The sequence below is a fragment of the Camellia sinensis genome, chromosome 13 (assembly GCF_055761805.1).
Source record: "Camellia sinensis isolate YWXY chromosome 13, ASM5576180v1, whole genome shotgun sequence".
Taxonomy (NCBI): domain Eukaryota; kingdom Viridiplantae; phylum Streptophyta; class Magnoliopsida; order Ericales; family Theaceae; genus Camellia; species Camellia sinensis.
This window is the reverse complement of record NC_138973.1, coordinates 42,667,134-42,687,554: the sequence shown is the minus strand read 5'-3', so window position 1 is coordinate 42,687,554 and position 20,421 is coordinate 42,667,134. Positions and strand designations below refer to the sequence as shown.

General features: G+C 38.0%; 1 protein-coding gene across 7 annotated transcripts; it reads right to left on the bottom strand.

The window, feature by feature from the left end:
* Nucleotides 1-205: 205 nt before the first annotated feature.
* Nucleotides 206-18,901, bottom strand: LOC114302230 (phosphoinositide phosphatase SAC3). Of its 7 annotated transcripts, none has more exons than XR_014348759.1 (7): nucleotides 18,552-18,891; nucleotides 18,300-18,397; nucleotides 16,693-16,872; nucleotides 13,659-13,835; nucleotides 12,187-13,040; nucleotides 11,890-12,025; nucleotides 206-469 (listed from the first exon to the last, which is right to left on the bottom strand). XR_014348759.1 is itself a non-coding variant. In XM_082902082.1 (6 exons), exons 2-4 carry the CDS (start codon nucleotides 18,335-18,337, stop codon nucleotides 12,845-12,847), a joined length of 411 nt encoding a protein of 136 aa, XP_082758208.1. In that variant the 5' UTR covers nucleotides 18,338-18,397; nucleotides 18,552-18,798; the 3' UTR covers nucleotides 206-469; nucleotides 11,890-12,025; nucleotides 12,187-12,844. The 7 variants fall into 7 exon arrangements, 3 of the variants coding, with proteins under 3 accessions (XP_082758208.1, XP_082758209.1, XP_082758207.1); XR_014348760.1 differs by having other exon boundaries at nucleotides 11,890-11,973; XR_014348761.1 differs by having other exon boundaries at nucleotides 18,568-18,814.
* Between the last annotated feature and the right edge of the window lie 1,520 nt (nucleotides 18,902-20,421).

The following is a 20,421-nucleotide window of genomic DNA, read 5'->3' as shown; positions in this document are numbered from 1 at the left end:
TGTCGCTAATAATATGTAAGGAAATAATGATTACATTAGTGACGGTTTATTATTGTCACAATAAAATTATTTTCCTATAATCAATATATATTTTATTAATTCATTTCCTATACAAATTATTAATATTTTCTAAAATAAAATACATCTACATCTACATCTACATCTATATCTACATCCACATCTACATCCACATTCACATCCATACCCACAAAATCATAAACCAAGAATAATATATATGTACCCTGTAATAATTGTCAACCAAATATTCTTTACAAAAATATATAAAACATCCTCCAACAACACTAATAATTTTTTGTATTCAAGAACTCAAATTTTTGTATCTAAAACAAAATAAAAGTATCGACAACATAAATATAAAAAAAACATACATATTATAGCTTGTTTTGATATCAATAATAAGCTCCAATATCAATATATGAAGATATCATCACATACTCAAGGGTTGCATCTGCAAAAAGAAACCAAAAAAAAAATTCATCATTTACAACATAATTAATTTCAAGCTACGGAAAAAAGTTTTTAAAGGACAAGTTTTCACAAACGAGAATTAGGCTCTAGATTCAAAATCGGAAAACGGGAATCGATTTCGAGTCCCGTCTTTTTCTACAAGTCATTTGTGCCTAGTTAGTCAAGTGTGTCAAGTTTCGTTGACATCCGATGTTGTTTGACCATTTTAGTGTGTGTTCGAAAAAGAGTTTCTAAAGGATAAGTATTCACAAACGAAACTTAGGCTCCAGATTCAAAATAAGGAATCAGTTTCAAGTCCTGTCTTTTCTTACAAATCATTTGTGTCTAGTTAGTCGTGTGTGTCAAGTTTCATTGACATCCGACGCCGTTTGAGCATTTTAGCGAGTCAACTGGTTCGGAAAAAGAGTTTCTAAAAAGCAAGTTTTCACAAACGGAAAATAGGCTCCAGATTCAAAATCGGGAATCGGTTTCGAGTCTCGTTTTTCCTACAAGTCATTTGTGCCTAGTTAGCCATATTTGTCAAGTTTTGTTGACATCCAACACCGTTTGACCATTTTATTATGTTAACCGTTTCTGAAAAAGAGTTTTTAAAGGACAAATTTTCACAAATGGGAATTAGGCTCTAGATTCAAAACCGGGAGTTAGTTTTGAGTCCCGTCTTTTCCTATATGTCATTTATGCCTAGCTAGTTGTGTGTGTCAAGTTTCATTGACATCCGACACCGTTTATGTATTTTAGTGTGTCAATCGGTTCTCAATATTTTGCTATGATAATGCCAGAAAAACTTATAAGATCAATGTCACAATGTGTGAATATTAATTATTAAGATTGGTTAAAAAAACTAGTGCCATATTATACAATAAAATCATTAGATTTAAATACGAACCCATTATTGAAAATATTTTTACAATCCAATGTCTATTAATAAATTACATAGAGATAAGAAACACTATAATATTGAATTCCCAAATTGGGTTTGTATAATCTATTTTGAATTACATTTTAAGTTTTGTTCCAATTAAAGTATTAGGGTTTCTATTACACACTAATTCTGTCACGACCCGAACCCGCCCCCATGGGTTAAGGACGTAACCGGCCAGTAATCCTAGGATTACCTACGGCCTCAAACCAAAACAGACTTAACACATCAGAGTAAAGGGGCCAAAAGGGAAGCAAAATTTAAAACTTTGTCCATAGAGCTGTGCTTACATGGCACATCAAAACAAACCATACATATGTACGTTAATAACTCACAACAGAAACATAGCGACATAGGTTCTGTACAGACAGGATCATCCAAAACTAAGTCAACCCATAAAAACTATAAGCAGACATATACAAAACTTCGCCAACTTGACAAAATGTAAATACATAACAAAAGGGCGAAGACGGGTCTCGTGCGTGAGACACAAGGGATGACTCTCTCAAAACCTTAGTTGTTCCATACAGACTTCACTGAGACTGGGTCTGGACTTCTCTTGGCTCACCTACAAACACATGAATGAGCGTGAGCGATAGCCCAGTGAATAATATCAAATCAAATACAGAAGTTACATAACAATGTAGAACAACGTGTTCCAAACGGCCTTAGGCCCAATTCATATTTCTATTTAACAGATATATAACTATACGAAATTCAAACCAAGTGACTGTAGTTCTAAACATTCTGGCCTTTGGCCCATTCAGATTTCCATTCATGTCAAAACGGCCTTTGGCCCATTCATTTATGTCAAAACGGCCTTTGGCCCATTCATTCATGTCAAAACGGCCTTTGGCCCATTCATTCATGTCAAAACGGCCTTTGGCCCATTCATTCATGTCAAAACGGCCTTTGGCCCATTCATTCATGTCAAAACGGCCTTTGGCCCATTCATTCATGTCAAAACAGCCTTTGGCCCATTCATTCATGTCAAAACGGCCTTTGGCCCATTCATTCATGTCAAAACGGCCTTTGGCCCATTCATTCATGTCAAAACGGCCTTTGGCCCATTCATTCATGTCAAAACGGCCTTTGGCCCATTCATTCATGTCAAAACGGCCTTTGGCCCATTCATTCATGTCAAAACGGCCTTTGGCCCATTCATTCATGTCAAAACGGCCTTTGGCCCATTCATTTATGTCAAAACGGCCTTTGGCCCATTTATTTATGTCAAAACGGCCTTTGGCCCATTTATTTATGCATTCATATCGGACTTACGTCCACAATCCCAATTAGCAGTTCATAAAGCTTAAAAATGGGGTAAACAATTGGACATTCACAAGCATTCAATCGATATTACTCACAGTGATCCGCTTGTTGATTTGCCCTGGAGCTTGACCCTACACGTTTCATGAACACAAAAGGGGTCATTAACAGTTTAATCCGTTCTTTAATTCACATATTCCTCTTTAGGCTTTATTATTATCTCGTTAACTCATTTACAATGCTTAACATATGCCTAAGAGCGCTTGCAAGTGAAAGAGAACGGAAAACAGAACACAAAATGCAAAAACAGGATTTCAGAAAATAGGGTCCCCGCTCGAGCGTAGACTCCCCCGCTCGAGCGGACCCTTAGGTCTGCAAAAGTACTGGTTGCCTTCAATTCCAGCTCGAGCGTGAACTCGGCCGCTCGAGCGTAATGCCTGCCTACATAGCTCCCCGCTCGAGCGTCAAATCCCCCGCTCGAGCGGGAATCATGTCTGCAAAAAGATGCTGGGAGCTCGTTTTCTACGCTCGAGCGTGGACTTCCCCGCTCGAGCGGAAGCAGAAATTCTGGAAATTCCAGATTGTGTTCTTGAGCTTCAACTCGATTTCCCAGCTACCCTTCTTGCATGCAAGGCTCAAATCTCAAATATAATCATACTAACATGGTTCCCTTGCAAGATCATAACATTATGAAGTTCAATTTCTTGATTTATCTACATGCATGTCCCAAAATATCTCAAACCCATCATTAACATGCTCAATTTCAAACATTCAAGACTTATACTCCCATGATTTGTACATGCATGTGGGAGATGCTCATCATTCTCAACTTAGATGGTACAGATGGTGATCAAAATATGAGTTTCAACCAAAACTCTACATGAATCATGTGTTTCAAGCTCAAACATGCAAATTCAAAGCAATTTCTTACATGCATGAGTTCTAAGACTCCAAACTCAACAAAAATCAACTTATTACATGCTCTTGATCACAACAACCCTTGAGCTTACAAGATCACAATCTCAAACTTATGAATTCAAGACCAAATGCTTACCTAGAGGCTCAATCTTCCAAACTATAGTAATTCCTTGAGTTTAATCCTCCGATTCTTCACAAATTTGAGCCAAACACCAAACTCTCCTCTTTTCCCTCTCTCTAGCCGACTCCCCTCTCTCTCTCTTACATTTAAGTCAGCCAAGAGGAATAACAAAGAGGGATTTGAGTGTATAGAGCCTCACTAAGTCACAATATAATAATAATATAGAGTAATTGGGCACTCATTTTACCAGCTTAATCAATTTAATTGGCCCAAATAAATTTTTAATTAAACTTCATCGTAGGCTCTAAAAATTATGCCAACCACAATGGCGTAATCAATTTTGGGTTCTGTGGCCGATAAAGCCCTCAATTTAGTTTCCAAAGCAGGTTATTCAAACTGATATTCCTACGATGGACAGATACGAATTCAAAATCACATAATGGCACACAAAATCATGCTAAACACATGACCATAAACAGATTTAGGACCAATTTAGCATAATACAGAACAGGGATGTCACAGTCTTCCCCCCTTTAGGAAGTTTGGTCCTCCAAACTTAATTTACCTTCGTTGGGAAACAAATGTGGATAGCGTAGTCGCATTTCCTCCTCTTTTTCCCACGTAGCATCCGTCCCATAGTGTTCCTTCCATTCTACTTTCACCATTGGGATGGACTTGTTTCTCAGTTCTTTCACTTGTCGGTCAACGATTCTTTCCGGCCATTCAGCGTATTCCATATTTTCATCAATAGCTACCCGATGATAATCAATCACATGTGACGGATCTCGGAGGTAACTCCTCAACATCGACACGTGGAACACGTTATGGATTTGCTCGAATCCCGGTGGCAAAGCAACTCTATAAGCAACTGGACCAAGTTTCTCTAAAATTTGAAACGGCCCAATGTAACGGGGCAACAACTTGCCCTTTTTCCCAAACCTGACTTGGCCTTTCATCGGAGAAACTCGGATGAACACATGGTCGCCGACCTCATATTCAAGAGGTCTTCTCCGAACGTCTGCATAATTCTTCTGTCGGTCTTGAGCTGTCTTGAGCCTTTGCCGAATAGTTTTGATCTTTTCAGAGGTGTCTTGTACAATTTCAGGCCCAAGCAAAGCTCTGTCTCCGACCTCTGTCCAACAAATGGGTGATCTACACCTCCTACCATACAAAGCCTCGTATGGTGCCATACCGATGCTGGAGTGGAAGCCATTATTATAAGCAAATTCTGCAAGTGGCAAGTAATCTTCCCAACTCCCCTGGAAATCCAAAGCACACATGCGAAGCATATCTTCCAAAGTTTGTATCGTTCGTTCTGACTGGCCATCTGTCTGTGGGTGGAATGCAGTACTGAACCTTAGTTCTGTTCCCATAGCTTCCTGCAAACTTTTCCACAATCTAGATACAAATTTCGGATCTCTATCCGACACAATGGATACCGAAACCCCATGTAAACGGACAATTTCATCAACATAAATAGTAGCCAACCTGTAAGCAGTAAATGTAGTTTTGACAGGCAGGAAATGTGCGGATTTAGTCAGTCTATCAACTACAACCCAAACCGAATCCATACCTCGGGAAATCCGAGGTAGGCCAACAACGAAATCCATAGTCACATGTTCCCACTTCCATTCAGGAATAGGGAGAGGTTGAAGTAGACCGCCTGGTTTCTGGTGTTCAGCCTTAACTTGCTGACACTGAAGGCACTTGGACACATATTCTGCAATTTCCCCCTTCATTTTAGGCCACCAATAGGTTTGTTTCAAATCCCGATACATTTTATTGTTACCCGGATGCATAGCAAATACGGATCTGTGGGCTTCATCCAAAATCCTCTTTTTTAGTTCTGGAATGTCTGGAACACATATTCGGTTCCGAAATCTCAACATTTCGTTCTCAATACTGAATTCTGCTTTCGGGCTCGCTTCAAATTCGTTAATCACCTTTTTGAGGAACTCATCCTCTTTCTGTTTTTGCTTGATTTCATCAACAATTGCCGGTTCGGCTGTAATAGCGGCTATCAATCCGCCCTGTTCACACACTACCACTTCAATTTCAGACTTTTCAAAGTCTTGCAAAATCTCCCTTTATTCAGTAAGCAAACAAGCCATACTCCCTGTTGATTTTCTGCTCAAGGCATCCGCCACTGTATTAGCTTTCCCGGGATGATACTGAATCTCTAGATCGTAGTCCTTTATCAGTTCTAGCCATCTTCTCTGACGCATATTCAACTCTTTCTGCGTGAAGAAGTATTTCAGGCTCTTATGATCCGTGTAAACTTCACACTTTGCTCCACACAAATAATGCCGCCAAATTTTCAAGGCAAAAACAACTGCGGCCAATTCTAGGTCGTGCGTTGGATAGTTCTTCTCGTGTGGCCTCAACTGTCGGGAGGCGTAAGCAATAACCTTCCCGTTCTGCATTAACACACAACCCAAACCCTTATAAGATGCATCACTGAAAATTACAAAATTTTCCGTACCTGAAGGTAGTGTCAAAATTGGTGCAGTGGTCAATCTTGTCTTTAATTCATGAAAGGCTGATTCTCTTTCACCATTCCACTCAAATGGTTGTCCCTTACGTGTCAATTGGGTAAGAGGTACAGCTAATTTCGAAAAGTCCTTTACAAACCTCCTGTAGTACCCAGCCAAGCCCATGAAACTGCGAACTTCTGTCACATTAGTTGGTGTAGGCCAATTCACAATTGCTTCTATTTTCTGCGGGTCCACTGAAATTCCTTCCTTGTTGATCACATGCCCTAAGAAAACAACCTCGTCCAACCAAAACTCACATTTCTTTAGTTTAGCAAATAGTTTTCTTTCCCGAAGTATTTGTAAAACAGTCCTCAAATGATGTTCATGTTCAAGTCTATCTTTAGAGTATATCAAAATATCATCGATGAAGACTACAACAAACTCATCAAGGTAGGTTTTAAAAATTCTATTCATTAGGTCCATAAATGCTGCTGGAGCATTAGTCACTCCAAATGGCATAACAAGAAACTCAAAATGACCATACCTCGTTCTGAATGCGGTTTTCTCCACATCCTCTGCTTTAACCTTCAGCTGATGATACCCGGATCTCAAATCAATCTTAGAAAACACCTTTGATCCCTGCAACTGATCAAATAAATCATCAATACGGGGTAAGGGATACTTGTTCTTTATCGTTATCTTGTTCAGTTCCCGATAATCGATGCACAGGCGCAAAGTACTATCTTTCTTCTTTACAAACAACACTGGTGCACCCCAAGGCGAGGTGCTAGGCCGTATAAACCCTTTATCAAGAAGGTCCTGCAACTGTTCCTTTAATTCTTTCATTTCGGCGGTAGCCATCCTGTAGGGAGTTTTTGAGATAGGCTGGGTGCCTAGCACAGTCTCAATAGTAAACTCTATCTCCCTGTCTACCAACTCCCCTGGTAATTCATTCGGAAACACGTCCGGAAATTCTCTAACAATAGGAATATTATTCAATTCAACATTCACGGATTGTTCAGTCAATACATAACACAAATAACCCTGGCATCCCTTCCTGATCAATTTACATGCTTTCATTGCAGATATCAAATAGGGTGGAGGCACTACCCCATTTCCCACAAACACAATCTCTTTCTGTTCTGGGGGTTTAAACACAACCCTCTTTGTCACACAATCTATAGTGGCACAATATTTAGTCAACCAATCCATGCCCAAAATTACATCGAAATGTCTAAAGTTTAAGGGCAACAAATCTACATATAGGGTAGCATCCTCAATATGCATGTCACAAAACCGATATATATAGTCACATAACACAGATTCCCCCGACGGAGCAGACACACATAACAAATATGGCAACAATTCTAGGGGTCTTTTCAGTCTAGATGCAAATGCATATGTCACAAATGAATGCGTTGATCCCGAATCAATTAACACAAAAGCATCCTGATTACATATTGAAATGGTACCTGAAACAACGGCATTGGCATTCCGTGTATCGCCCGGAACAAGTGCAAAGACTCTCCCCTGTCTCACTGTGTCCCCAGTAGTAGTAGGTCTCAAAGTATTTCCCGGCTTTGGAACTGATGCAGTTGAACTAGCTACGAGTTTCCCACTGTTCTGATTACATTCTCGGGCTATGTGCCCTTGCTTTCCACATTTAAAACAGGCTCCTGATGCATGGTAACAGACTCCACGGTGCCTTTTGCTACAAATATTGCACATGGGAGCTGCGTCTCGGGAAGAACTCGAAGTAGTTGAGGAGCCCGTGTTTTGCTTTTTCAGAAATTTCTTCTTCGAAAAGAAGCCTTGTCTTTTATTGCCTTTCCATTCGGTTGTCGGCTTAGCTTGTCTAGCTATGTTAGCCTCTGATATGATGGCCCGGTCAAGCACCCCAATGTAGGTCTCCAATTTCAGGACATTCACCCTTTCTAGGATGTCGTTGCGGAGTCCACCTTTAAAATGTCTTGCCTTCTTATAATCAGTGTCAATCACGTGTGGTGCAAATCTGGCCAACTCAGTGAATTTGGCCTCATACTCCGCTACAGTCATGCTGTCTTGCTTGAGTTCCATGAACTTTGCCACTTTCCTATCCCGGACACACTGTGGGAAGTACTTGTCATAGAAGATTTCTAAGAATTTCACCCAATCAACATCTCTGTGATTTTCTCTCATCAACATCCACCATCTTCTCGCTTCATCTTCTAGCATAAAAGTGGCTAGAAGCACTTTCTGGGTCTCCGAACAGGGAAACACTTCAAATAACTTCTCAATGCCGAGGACCCACGCTTCGGCTTTCAACGGATCTAATCCCCCGTGAAACTGTGGTGGTTTCATTTTCTTGAATTCCTTGGTGAGAGCTATAATCCGGTCATCATTCTGATGGTCTGGCACCGGCGGTGCCGGAGGTGGAAGGGGCGGGTGTGGTTGCTGCCACTGTTGTTGCCACTCCTGTTGCTGTCTCAATGCTTCTGCCATTTCTTGGATCAGTCTTTCCATTCTGTCCAGTCTGGCAGTAGAGGATTCCTCTAACTCATCACCTCTAGTTCTCACCATCTGATTAAACTTGCATTATATTTCATACAAAAGGTACACAAGTACACATACACTAAGGAGCACATATTTCCAGATAATTTGCAATGCAAGTAGTTCACAACTTACACATATAATTATTCCTAACAAAACATTTAAGCATATAATCAATGCTTCCAAACTCATACTTATAAATGCAACCTAGAGCTTATCTAGACGCTTATTGCTCTTTTGGACAAGTGTGTGAGTTATTAACTCATGCTCTGATACCACTCTGTCACGACCCGAACCCGCCCCCATGGGTTAAGGACGTAACCGGCCAGTAATCCAAGGATTACCTACGGCCTCAAACCAAAACAGACTTAACACATCAGAGTAAAGGGGCCAAAAGGGAAGCAAAATTTAAAACTTTGTCCATAGAGCTGTGCTTACATGGCACATCAAAACAAACCATACATATGTACGTTAATAACTCACAACAGAAACATAGCGACATAGGTTCTGTACAGACAGGATCATCCAAAACTAAGTCAACCCATAAAAACTATAAGCAGACATATACAAAACTTCGCCAACCTGACAAAATGTAAATACATAACAAAAGGGCGAAGACGGGTCTCGTGCGTGAGACACAAGGGCTGACTCTCTCAAAACCTTAGTTGTTCCATACAGACTTCACTGAGACTGGGTCTGGACTTCTCTTGGCTCACCTACAAACACATGAATGAGCGTGAGCGATAGCCCAGTGAATAATATCAAATCAAATACAGAAGTTACATAACAATGTAGAACAACGTGTTCCAAACGGCCTTAGGCCCAATTCATATTTCTATTTAACAGATATATAACTATACGAAATTCAAACCAAGTGACTGTAGTTCTAAATATTCTGGCCTTTGGCCCATTCAGATTTCCATTCATGTCAAAACGGCCTTTGGCCCATTCATTTATGTCAAAACGGCCTTTGGCCCATTTATTTATGTCAAAACGGCCTTTGGCCCATTCATTCATGTCAAAACGGCCTTTGGCCCATTCATTCATGTCAAAACGGCCTTTGGCCCATTCATTTATGTCAAAACGGCCTTTGGCCCATTCATTCATGTCAAAACGGCCTTTGGCCCATTCATTCATGTCAAAACGGCCTTTGGCCCGTTTATTTATGTCAAAACGGCCTTTGGCCCGTTCATTTATGTCAAAACGGCCTTTGGCCCGTTCATTTATGTCAAAACGGCCTTTGGCCCGTTCATTTATGTCAAAACGGCCTTTGGCCCGTTCATTTATGTCAAAACGGCCTTTGGCCCATTTATTTATGTCAAAACGGCCTTTGGCCCATTCATTCATGTCAAAACGGCCTTTGACCCATTCATTTATGTCAAAACGGCCTTTGGCCCATTCATTTATGTCAAAACGGCCTTTGGCCCATTTATTTATGCATTCATATCGGACTTACGTCCACAATCCCAATTAGCAGTTCATAAAGCTTAAAAAGGGGGTAAACAATTGGACATTCACAAGCATTCAAATATCGATATTACTCACAGTGATCGGCTTGTTGATTTGCCCTGGAGCTTGACCCTACACGTTTCATGAACACAAAAGGGGTCATTAACAGTTTAATCCGTTCTTTAATTCACATATTCCTCTTTAGGCTTTATTATTATCTCGTTAACTCATTTGCAATGCTTAACATATGCCTAAGAGCGCTTGCAAGTGAAAGAGAACGGAAAACAGAACACAAAATGCAAAAACAGGATTTCAGAAAATAGGGTCCCCGCTCGAGCGTAGACTCCCCCGCTCGAGCGGACCCTTAGGTCTGCAAAAGTACTGGTTGCCTTCAATTCCAGCTCGAGCGTGAACTCGGCCGCTCGAGCGTAATGCCTGCCTACATAGCTCCCCGCTCGAGCGTCAAATCCCCCGCTCGAGCGGGAATCATGTCTGCAAAAAGATGCTGGGAGCTCGTTTTCTACGCTCGAGCGTGGACTTCCCCGCTCGAGCGGAAGCAGAAATTCTGGAAATTCCAGATTGTGTTCTTGAGCTTCAACTCGATTTCCCAGCTACCCTTCTTGCATGCAAGGCTCAAATCTCAAATATAATCATACTAACATGGTTCCCTTGCAAGATCATAACATTATGAAGTTCAATTTCTTGATTTATCTACATGCATGTCCCAAAATATCTCAAACCCATCATTAACATGCTCAATTTCAAACATTCAAGACTTATACTCCCATGATTTGTACATGCATGTGGGAGATGCTCATCATTCTCAACTTAGATGGTACAGATGGTGATCAAAATATGAGTTTCAACCAAAACTCTACATGAATCATGTGTTTCAAGCTCAAACATGCAAATTCAAAGCAATTTCTTACATGCATGAGTTCTAAGACTCCAAACTCAACAAAAATCAACTTATTACATGCTCTTGATCACAACAACCCTTGAGCTTACAAGATCACAATCTCAAACTTATGAATTCAAGACCAAATGCTTACCTAGAGGCTCAATCTTCCAAACTATAGTAATTCCTTGAGTTTAATCCTCCGATTCTTCACAAATTTGAGCCAAACACCAAACTCTCCTCTTTTCCCTCTCTCTAGCCGACTCCCCTCTCTCTCTCTTACGTTTAAGTCAGCCAAGAGGAATAACAAAGAGGGATTTGAGTGTATAGAGCCTCACTAAGTCACAATATAATAATAATATAGAGTAATTGGGCACTCATTTTACCAGCTTAATCAATTTAATTGGCCCAAATAAATTTTTAATTAAACTTCATCGTAGGCTCTAAAAATTATGCCAACCACAATGGCGTAATCAATTTTGGGTTCTGTGGCCGATAAAGCCCTCAATTTAGTTTCCAAAGCAGGTTATTCAAACAGATATTCCTACGATGGACAGATACGAATTCAAAATCACATAATGGCACACAAAATCATGCTAAACACATGACCATAAACAGATTTAGGACCAATTTAGCATAATACAGAACAGGGATGTCACAAATTCAGACCATTTACATATTATTTCAGAATCGCATATACAAACATAATTTCTAGCAACATTGCAAAGTCATAGAAATGGATTTGCCAGAGAAGTACTAATTTATCAAACCTACTAAAACAAGAATGATGAAGAGAGAGAATGAGGAAATGGGTAGTTTCCCTTACCCTGTTGAGTTTGGGATTTGAAGGTTTGAGATTGAATTGATGGATAAATTGAGCCGAGGAACGAGGTTGGCACCGATAAGCACACTAGCACACCATCAAGAGTTGGTGAGGAACCAACGTAGCAAGGAAAAAACAACTAAACAACAAGACAAAAGGGTGGCCCAAACACATGAGTACATCAGATAGCCAACACTAATGAAAACAGCAGCCCAATAAAGTCAAGCAAAAACTAAGCAAACTACACCACACTCAGCCAAAGCACTAAGTAAAGCATAGCAACACATAGGTAGAGCATACCACAAAACCAGATCATACTCCAGCTTGCTCACTCCCATCTGAGAAAACCTCTACAACCTGATTGAAAATCCAATGCTCCTCCTCACCTATTGCAAATTATGCACCATCTCATTAGCTGAATAAAAATATCCTTTTAACTGAGACTTCACCCAAATGGCGACCCTAATTATGATAAGATCACACAGTTCCCCAAAATTTGGTTGAAGATTATTGAAGATGCACTCAATTTACTTTAGATTTTCACATGGAAATGTTGAAGAATTGAGGTAGTGTTTGGTACACTGATCACTGGAATGAAGTGCAATAAAAAGTCATTCCATCAAAATGTCAATTCCCATGTTTGGTTGACTAAAAAAAATAATTAAAAATACATTAGAAATGGGATCATCATAACGTGCAAAGTGTATCAACGCCATGAAAATGCTGACCAAAAACAAATATAAAACAAGAAAATTTAAATCCAAAAGGAACAATGCATCTAATGTCAGTTAGTCAACAAAGAAAGCAAGACAAGGAAGTAAGATATGGCAATAAAAGTAAATAGATGTAACTGACAAGATCCAAATCTAAGATTCACAAGCACAAACACGAGGAAAAAAGAATAGGGCAAGTTAATGCTATTCTATTCTACTTTGCCTATACCTGTGAACCATAGTTGTCAAATATGTATGCATGGCATATTTTCTGATTGACAAGTATACCATGTCATGACAGTGCCACCAGAAAGATTCAATATATTACTGACCTTCATGCTGAACCCAGATGTACTAGCAGAAGCACCTGACTCCATTTTAAGTCCAGTAACAACGTTACCTGATGACGTACCGGTAATAGGAGAGCTTATGAGCATAGATCTGCAGCCATTAAATCCAGGGTTCAAACCACAGAACATTGCAAGGAAGGTCGTGTGGATTTGTATGAATTTAAGAACATGACAAGGGAAGTATAATATCTACAGATATGAATGATGGTGGTCATATTTGTGCATCTGGATCAATATACACACATATTTGATGACAACTTCTATGAACAAATGAAGATGTCAACGAAAGGACATGAATTTATTTAATTTAACTGAGTCTATAACCCTTGACAGAGTAGCATGACAAAAATGATTCATGTAGCAACCCAACTTGATTGGGACACAAGGCTTAGTTTGGTTTGGTTTCGTTTGTTTTGTTTTGGTTCCTGTTGTTACAGTAAATTACTATGTGAAAGTAGTATTTTTCTCTTATTAAAGATGAAGGGTCAAAGAATGTTTGTACACAAAGTTGTTGATGGCTGACAAAAGGTATATGTGTGGTGATGATGGCAATGAGAGTAGAGGAAAAAAAAGAGGTGGCCCTTGGCAGTGACAGACACTAAATAAATGAAGTGGTGCTGATGATGACAGCAATTAAAATATTGAACTTTAAGCTTATTTCAGAACAACATTTCAGGAATCATTACTTTAACAGAATCTCAAAAATCACCTTTCATAAGTTTCTTCTTCACATGAATTTCCCAATGAAGAAAGCCAATCCACGTCCCAAAAATTTGAGTAGTGGAATGAATCTCGATGTCCATCCAAACAAACACGGTCATTTTCCAGATATTGGTTCTGCTGCATATCTGGAAAAAGTTGTCTACTAGACATGGAGGGGGTATACCTACATAAGACAACCAATTAATTAGAGGAATGTTGCAATTATTAAATTATATAAGTGTACAATGTGAGATATAATTGGCCATCATATCGCATACCACACCACATGTTCAACACTAATTGACACACAAACAGTGACTTTAACTTCCAAGAAGAGTCAAGCTATGCATGCAAAACAATACTAGAGAGACGTTTTAAATATAAGATTTATTCAATACAATATTCAAGCTTCAAATGTTTATCATATATGATAAGCTCATTTGGTATTTGAAATTACTCATTCAATTTTCAAAAGACAGTCTAAATAGTAATCAAAATCCACATGTTTTTGTTAGATGTGTAACGCCCTCAAAATAATAACATTAAACCCATCAAATAAGACATATGAAATAACCACATTCTTTTATACATCAGAGTTTCATACAAAAGTATTACATGTTAACAACAAAAGCAAAATGCACTACAGGCTTACAGCGTTCCAAGTTAACACTTGGTTACAACAAAAGAGTACTAACTCGTTTACACATTAAGCCCTTAGCTTGAATTTACATGTAATACATCAAAAAGTAAAACGACAAAAGTATGTCCGCCTCTAGCCTCCCAAGCTATGTCCTTGGAGGTGGCATGCTACCTGTACCTGAAAATGATATTCCCATATAGGGTGAGCCACAGCCCAGTAGAAATATACTAAACCAACCATGAACAATGACTAAAAGATTAGCAATTGATAGATGGCCAACACTGATACATTCACATAAATCACAAATTTATGTCATACGACTTATGAGTCCAAGTTACCTTTCATTTTCCCTTTTTCAACGGATAGGCATATAAGCACTAACCGCATTCTCAACAGATATGTATAACAACAATATCCACATTCTCAGATAAGCAAATAAGCTATATCCACATTCTACAACAGATATGTATAACCACAATATCCACAGATAAGCATATAAGCTATATCCACACTTCACAAAGATAAGCATATAAGCTCTATCTTCACTTCTTTAGACAAGCATATGAGCTGTATCTACGGAGTTCATCCCCTATCTTCTCCCAACACTATCCGGTTTAGAGGTACATCCCCTATCTTCCCCTAAACCGCGGAGTACATCCCCCATCTCCTCCTCTACACATAACGTATACAAACACATTGGTTCTATATACAATCACTCAATACATACAGTTAATGTATTCTATCAACCGTCAAATTCCATGACACATTCCATTGATTAGTTTCCGTTTGCCTAATCATCATGCATTGTCTACAACAATCACGACTATCCTCCACCGATAGCCTAAAGCAGTTATTTCTAAACAGAAAATAAATACACAATGGATATTCAATCAACATTTCATTTCCTCATTTCTCACAATTAATTATCCCAATTAATCAAACAATGTAATTAGGTCATTAACCATAATTAACATTTCAACCCTTAGGTCCCATTTTCATCAATGATTCAACATTTATTCCATTTCTCTATTCCAATCATGCATCTAGGTTTATTATGAATAAAACCCCAACTTTTGTAAAATTACACAAAAGCCCCAAACTTTTACAAAATTACCAAACCAACCCCAACATCTCAAAATACTAAAATTTAAAGACAAAATCCATAGAGAGGAGTAGGATATCCCTACCTCGAAGTTTAAGCCAAAAAGGAGATGAAGACTCGAAGATCAACGTGCTCCAAATCCAAACTTTTTCAGATTAAGACAAAGCTCTCAACGCCCTCTATCTTTTTAACAAAAGCCCTAGGCTAGATTCACACCCTAGGGAGATCAATTTTTAGAGAGAGTGTAAGTTTAGAGAGAGAGAGTCTCGGATCTAGGGTTTGATCAAAAAAGAAAGTGAAAAAGTGATGTTCAAAAACGCTATTGACCGCTGATATAAAACACGCTCGCTCGAGCGAAGCCTTTGTCGCTCGAGCGACCAGACACAGAAAACTCTCGCTCGAGCCAAGAAGCTCTCGCTCGAGCCAAAAACTCAGAAGTGCGCTCGAGCGAAAGAATGCTCACTCGAGCCAACAACTCAAACCCTCAGGTCTGCAACCAGAAGCACGCTCGAGCGACAGACCTCTCGCTCGAGCGAAGAACAAACCAGACCGCTTGAGCCATGAAAAGCTCGCTCGAGCCAAGAAATACAACTCTCAGGTCCAGAACCAGACGCCATCGCTCGCTCGAGCGAAGCCACTCTGGCTCGACCCACCAGACACGAACTCAACTCTCGCTCGAGCGACCAACTCCTCGCTCGAGCGAAGGTCCAAAAATCTGGGCAGCAATACTAGGCTCCCAAACACAACCAACCTGCCCAACACATCCTATAACTTAATATACAAAGTAAAAAGGATGCAAACAAGATAATAAACAACTACCAACATCTACGGACACATGTCCGGATCACTGTACAACAAGGGTAAACCCGGGATCGCTATAAGATGATACTTTAATAGTTTCAAATTCACCATTCATATCATCTGGGTAGATTATTTGTCCACTCATGATGAATCCAGAAAGTTAAAGCTTTAGTGCAGCTACACTTTTTGAATTTCATCAACTTTATGGTCACCTGGGCATTTGGTCTATAAGAGCTCCACATCTGAGCCAATCCAGTCCAATTGGCTAGTCCAAACTGGTTTTTTGACAAATTGACGATTTTGGAACATTATATTTTTATCAGAGCCTTTCTACTTTATTCTTCAAAGAATTATGTAAATTAGATGGTCAATTTTGGCCATTATATTAGCTTCCGTAAATCAAATAATGGGAAAGCCCAATTACACTTGTAGAGAACAAAGTTAAATGATAAAAGAGCTCCTTCAGGTACTAGATTTAACAAAGTGATGTAAGCTCACCTTGAATAAGATAATTCATTTTCACAAGTTAAGATTTCTGGAGTTGGCTCTGAAAGACCTTGCGTCTTATCAAGCAAAAGTTGATTGTGATATTCATTTTGTCAAACATTAGTGGCTTCAATGGGTGAATTGCTTTCACAAAGAATGTTGCCATCTGACAATGACCTCTTTAAAAATGTCCTATACACATACAAAATGTAGACTTATTAAACATTTTGAAAGAAACCTCATTTTGTGTCATATAGTTTAATAGATATCATATCACAAATATAGTATTTCCAACATGCTTACATACATAGTAATGGATGAACTTAAAAAGAGCATTCAAAGAGGATATCTCCAGTGTATAAAATTTGTAGACGATACAAATTTAGTTAACGAAACAAGAGAATGAGAAAACTTTAAGCTAAATTGTGGAAAGGTATTTCAGAATCTAAAAGTTTAGATTTAAGTAGGACTAGGATAGAATATAAGAATTGTAACTAGCAAAACTAGAAATAGGAAGGAAGATAGAGTACAAATTGTTGGGTTTATAGAGTTTAACAAAGAAGTTTTCTTTAGCATCAAGTCTTTTATCTCCAACATTGCATTAAATGAGGCATATAATTCACGAGTCTGCCAAAGCTTTTCTTGCATATTAAGCAGAGAGTGAATACATTTGGTTAATTTAGTTAAGATTGGAGGCAATAAGAAATTCATAAAAGAAAATATAACAGAACTAACCAATCATAGTATTTCCATACCACATTTTTTCTCATTACACCAAAATAAAGAACCATTACAGTGAACCAAATTGATCGTAAATCTTCCAAAAAGAATTTTGCTACTCTAATTTATTCTTTGTATTTGTGGAACTGATTTAATTAAATTTGCTTCTCAAAGATTATCCAACAACATGGTATAGCTATTCAATTTAAAACACTAACCAAAGCAGACAAAATTAGGATTTTTTTCCCCCTGACAATTAGCACGTGGGTGCTCTGTTTTGTTGGTAACAAGCCCATCTCATATTTGGAATGCCACACTGTTGCTTGGGGGCTGATGTTGTGGAGTTGAATATAGAATCTTAATTTTAGAGTGATCTCAATTTCAAAGGTTATGGAGCAAAGAGTAATTAAAAAAAAAAAAAAAAAAAAGGGAAATCAAATAATACTATGAACTTGAATTCTCTCACTTTCAATTTCATGCATAATGACAATCTTTTGTAATCTTGTCATTTCAAACCAAACACATAATTCGTATTAGAAAAATACTGCAATAATAGTTTTGTTTACAAATTGTATTTCTTGCATAGAGTTTTTTTTTTTTGTTTTGTTTTGTTTTTTTTTTTTTCTTGGTAAACTATTTTGTTCAATTTTCTTAAGGAAATACTACCATGCACAGTCCACTATCATAAGAAAGTTGAGAATTTTTTGAGGTGAAGTTATGAATTTTTGTAGTGTTTGTTATGAATAATTGTAGTGTAATTCTAAAGGGCCATGTAAGAAACCCCGTGAGACCAAGTTGAACCTAATAAACCGTGAACAACATTTCCAAGAAAATAAGAGAGAGGCAATCTGAAGAATGACAAAAAATATGGAAGATTAGAAGAGAAGGGAGTAAATTACCTGCAGAGCCAATTGAGGAGGGAATCCCACAACCCCATTTCGGAGAAAATGAGAATTTTAGATGAATCGAATAGAGTTTTTGTTTTTGTTTTTGAGTTCTGAGAAAGCAATCAAAGCAAAACAAAGCAAATCATCATGTTCTGTAAATTGAATTGAAGAAAGAGAGAGATCTGAAACTGCTTATATATACATATATATATATATATGAGAGAGAGAAAAGAGAAATAAAATTAGGGTTTTTGATTCCCCTACTACATTCCGCCCCTACTACGCATCTCAATTGCCGCCTCTGTCGATTCTAGCCTCTAACTTTGGCCAGCGATCTCAATGTCAAACCCCTTCTATTGCGTCTCCTCCATTTCAGAGAATGGTTGCTAGTTTGCAATGGTGATATCAATGGCGGTGGTCGTCATGTGCTCATGTACCGACGGCAGTGGAGAGAGAGAGAGAGAGAGAGAGAAAGGGGGCAGAGGAGAAGGAGGGCGTGACACAGAAACACAAGCGTGATAGAGAGAGGATAAGAAGCTTTTTTTTTTGGGTCCATTAGCCACGACAACAAAGGCCATGGCAAAAGAAATCTTTTTGCGATGGGGATAGAAAGCCGTCTCAAAAAAATAGGTCTTTTACGATGGTTAATGGTTTGCCATTGCAAAAATCATCCAACATATCCTTCTCTCTTTTCGAGACAGGAATTGCCATTGCAAAAAGTGACTATTAGGGACAAGATATTAACCGTCGCAAAAGGTTACTTTTTGCGACAGAAAATATACCGTCGCTAAAGGTTCCGTGTCATATACCCATTTGTCTAGTAGGGGGTGCTATATTTAAACCAAAAGGCATAACATTCTAATGGTAATGTCCTCTAGGTGTATTGAAAGCTGTTAATTTTTTCGATTCTTCAGTCAATTGAATTTGCCAAAATCTACTCTTACAATCGAATTTGCTTAAGATTTTTGATCATTTGGTTTAATTAATCAAAACATCTTTTCTTGGAATAAAATATCCATCAAATTCTAAATTTTCATTTAGTCGTTTATAATTGACTACCGTTCTAGCTTTTCCTTTTTTAATTTCAACATGGTTTCTTACCATGAAAGCTGGACTAGAGTGAGGGCTTCTAGTTTCTTCGATTAACTTTTTGTCTAAAAGTTTTTAAAGTTAAATATCAAATTCATCTATATCTTGTCTAGTATAGATCATTAGTCTTACTCTAATGATAACATTAGAGTCTTTTAATTTCAAACTACAATAACGCGGACTACGTTGCTATAGTTTTAATGGATGTTCACTAAAAAAATTTTCCAAAATTTTATAAATCCAATGTGATTCATCGATAGTTTTGATGATGGGAGTTAAATTACCACGCTGAACGGACGCAAACTCTTTATCACAATTATATTTATGTTGTTCTAACAAGGGAATATGAATTAAGACATTATTTATGCTTAATGAAATGGTTTTTTCTTATACTTGCATCGGAAGGTACTCATAGATAAAATTATTTCCAAGAAGGAAATCTCCATGCATATAAGGACAGCATAGAATTTTTGGTATAATGAACTTGCTATCATTTAACCAAATAGCTATGTTGTTAGCCTTGAATTGTATGGAAGTATGGTTGCCATCAATTCCAGTAACCAAAATTGGGTGTTTTATTAATGTCCATATTTCTTTTGGTATGGCATTCCATTTACATGAGCTGATTGTAGCTCCTGTGTCTATGAGAACACTGAGGCTATAAGGTTTATAACTTGCAAAATTAAATGTGCCTAATACATATGTGTGTCTTCTTTTTCCTTGGTTAGGAGAAAAAATAATATTATCATTTTTTGTTTGAAAATGACACATATATGTAGACTTAATATATTTAGATTGTCTTCTTGTTCCTAGAAAAATAAGAATCTGAACATTTGTTGAAGTAATAGATTCTTGATTAGAATTATTACTTGATTCACCAATGCTTAATTTTGACAATAATTTGTTAGGAAAATCTTTTTCAAATACAGAAGTTGCTCTTTTAATTTTTGGAACTGTATTTTGAATATATAAATTTTTTCCTGACGTTTGTATTTGCATTTATGTAGGATTTTTTGTTTTAGAAGATTCTCCTTATTTTACTAGG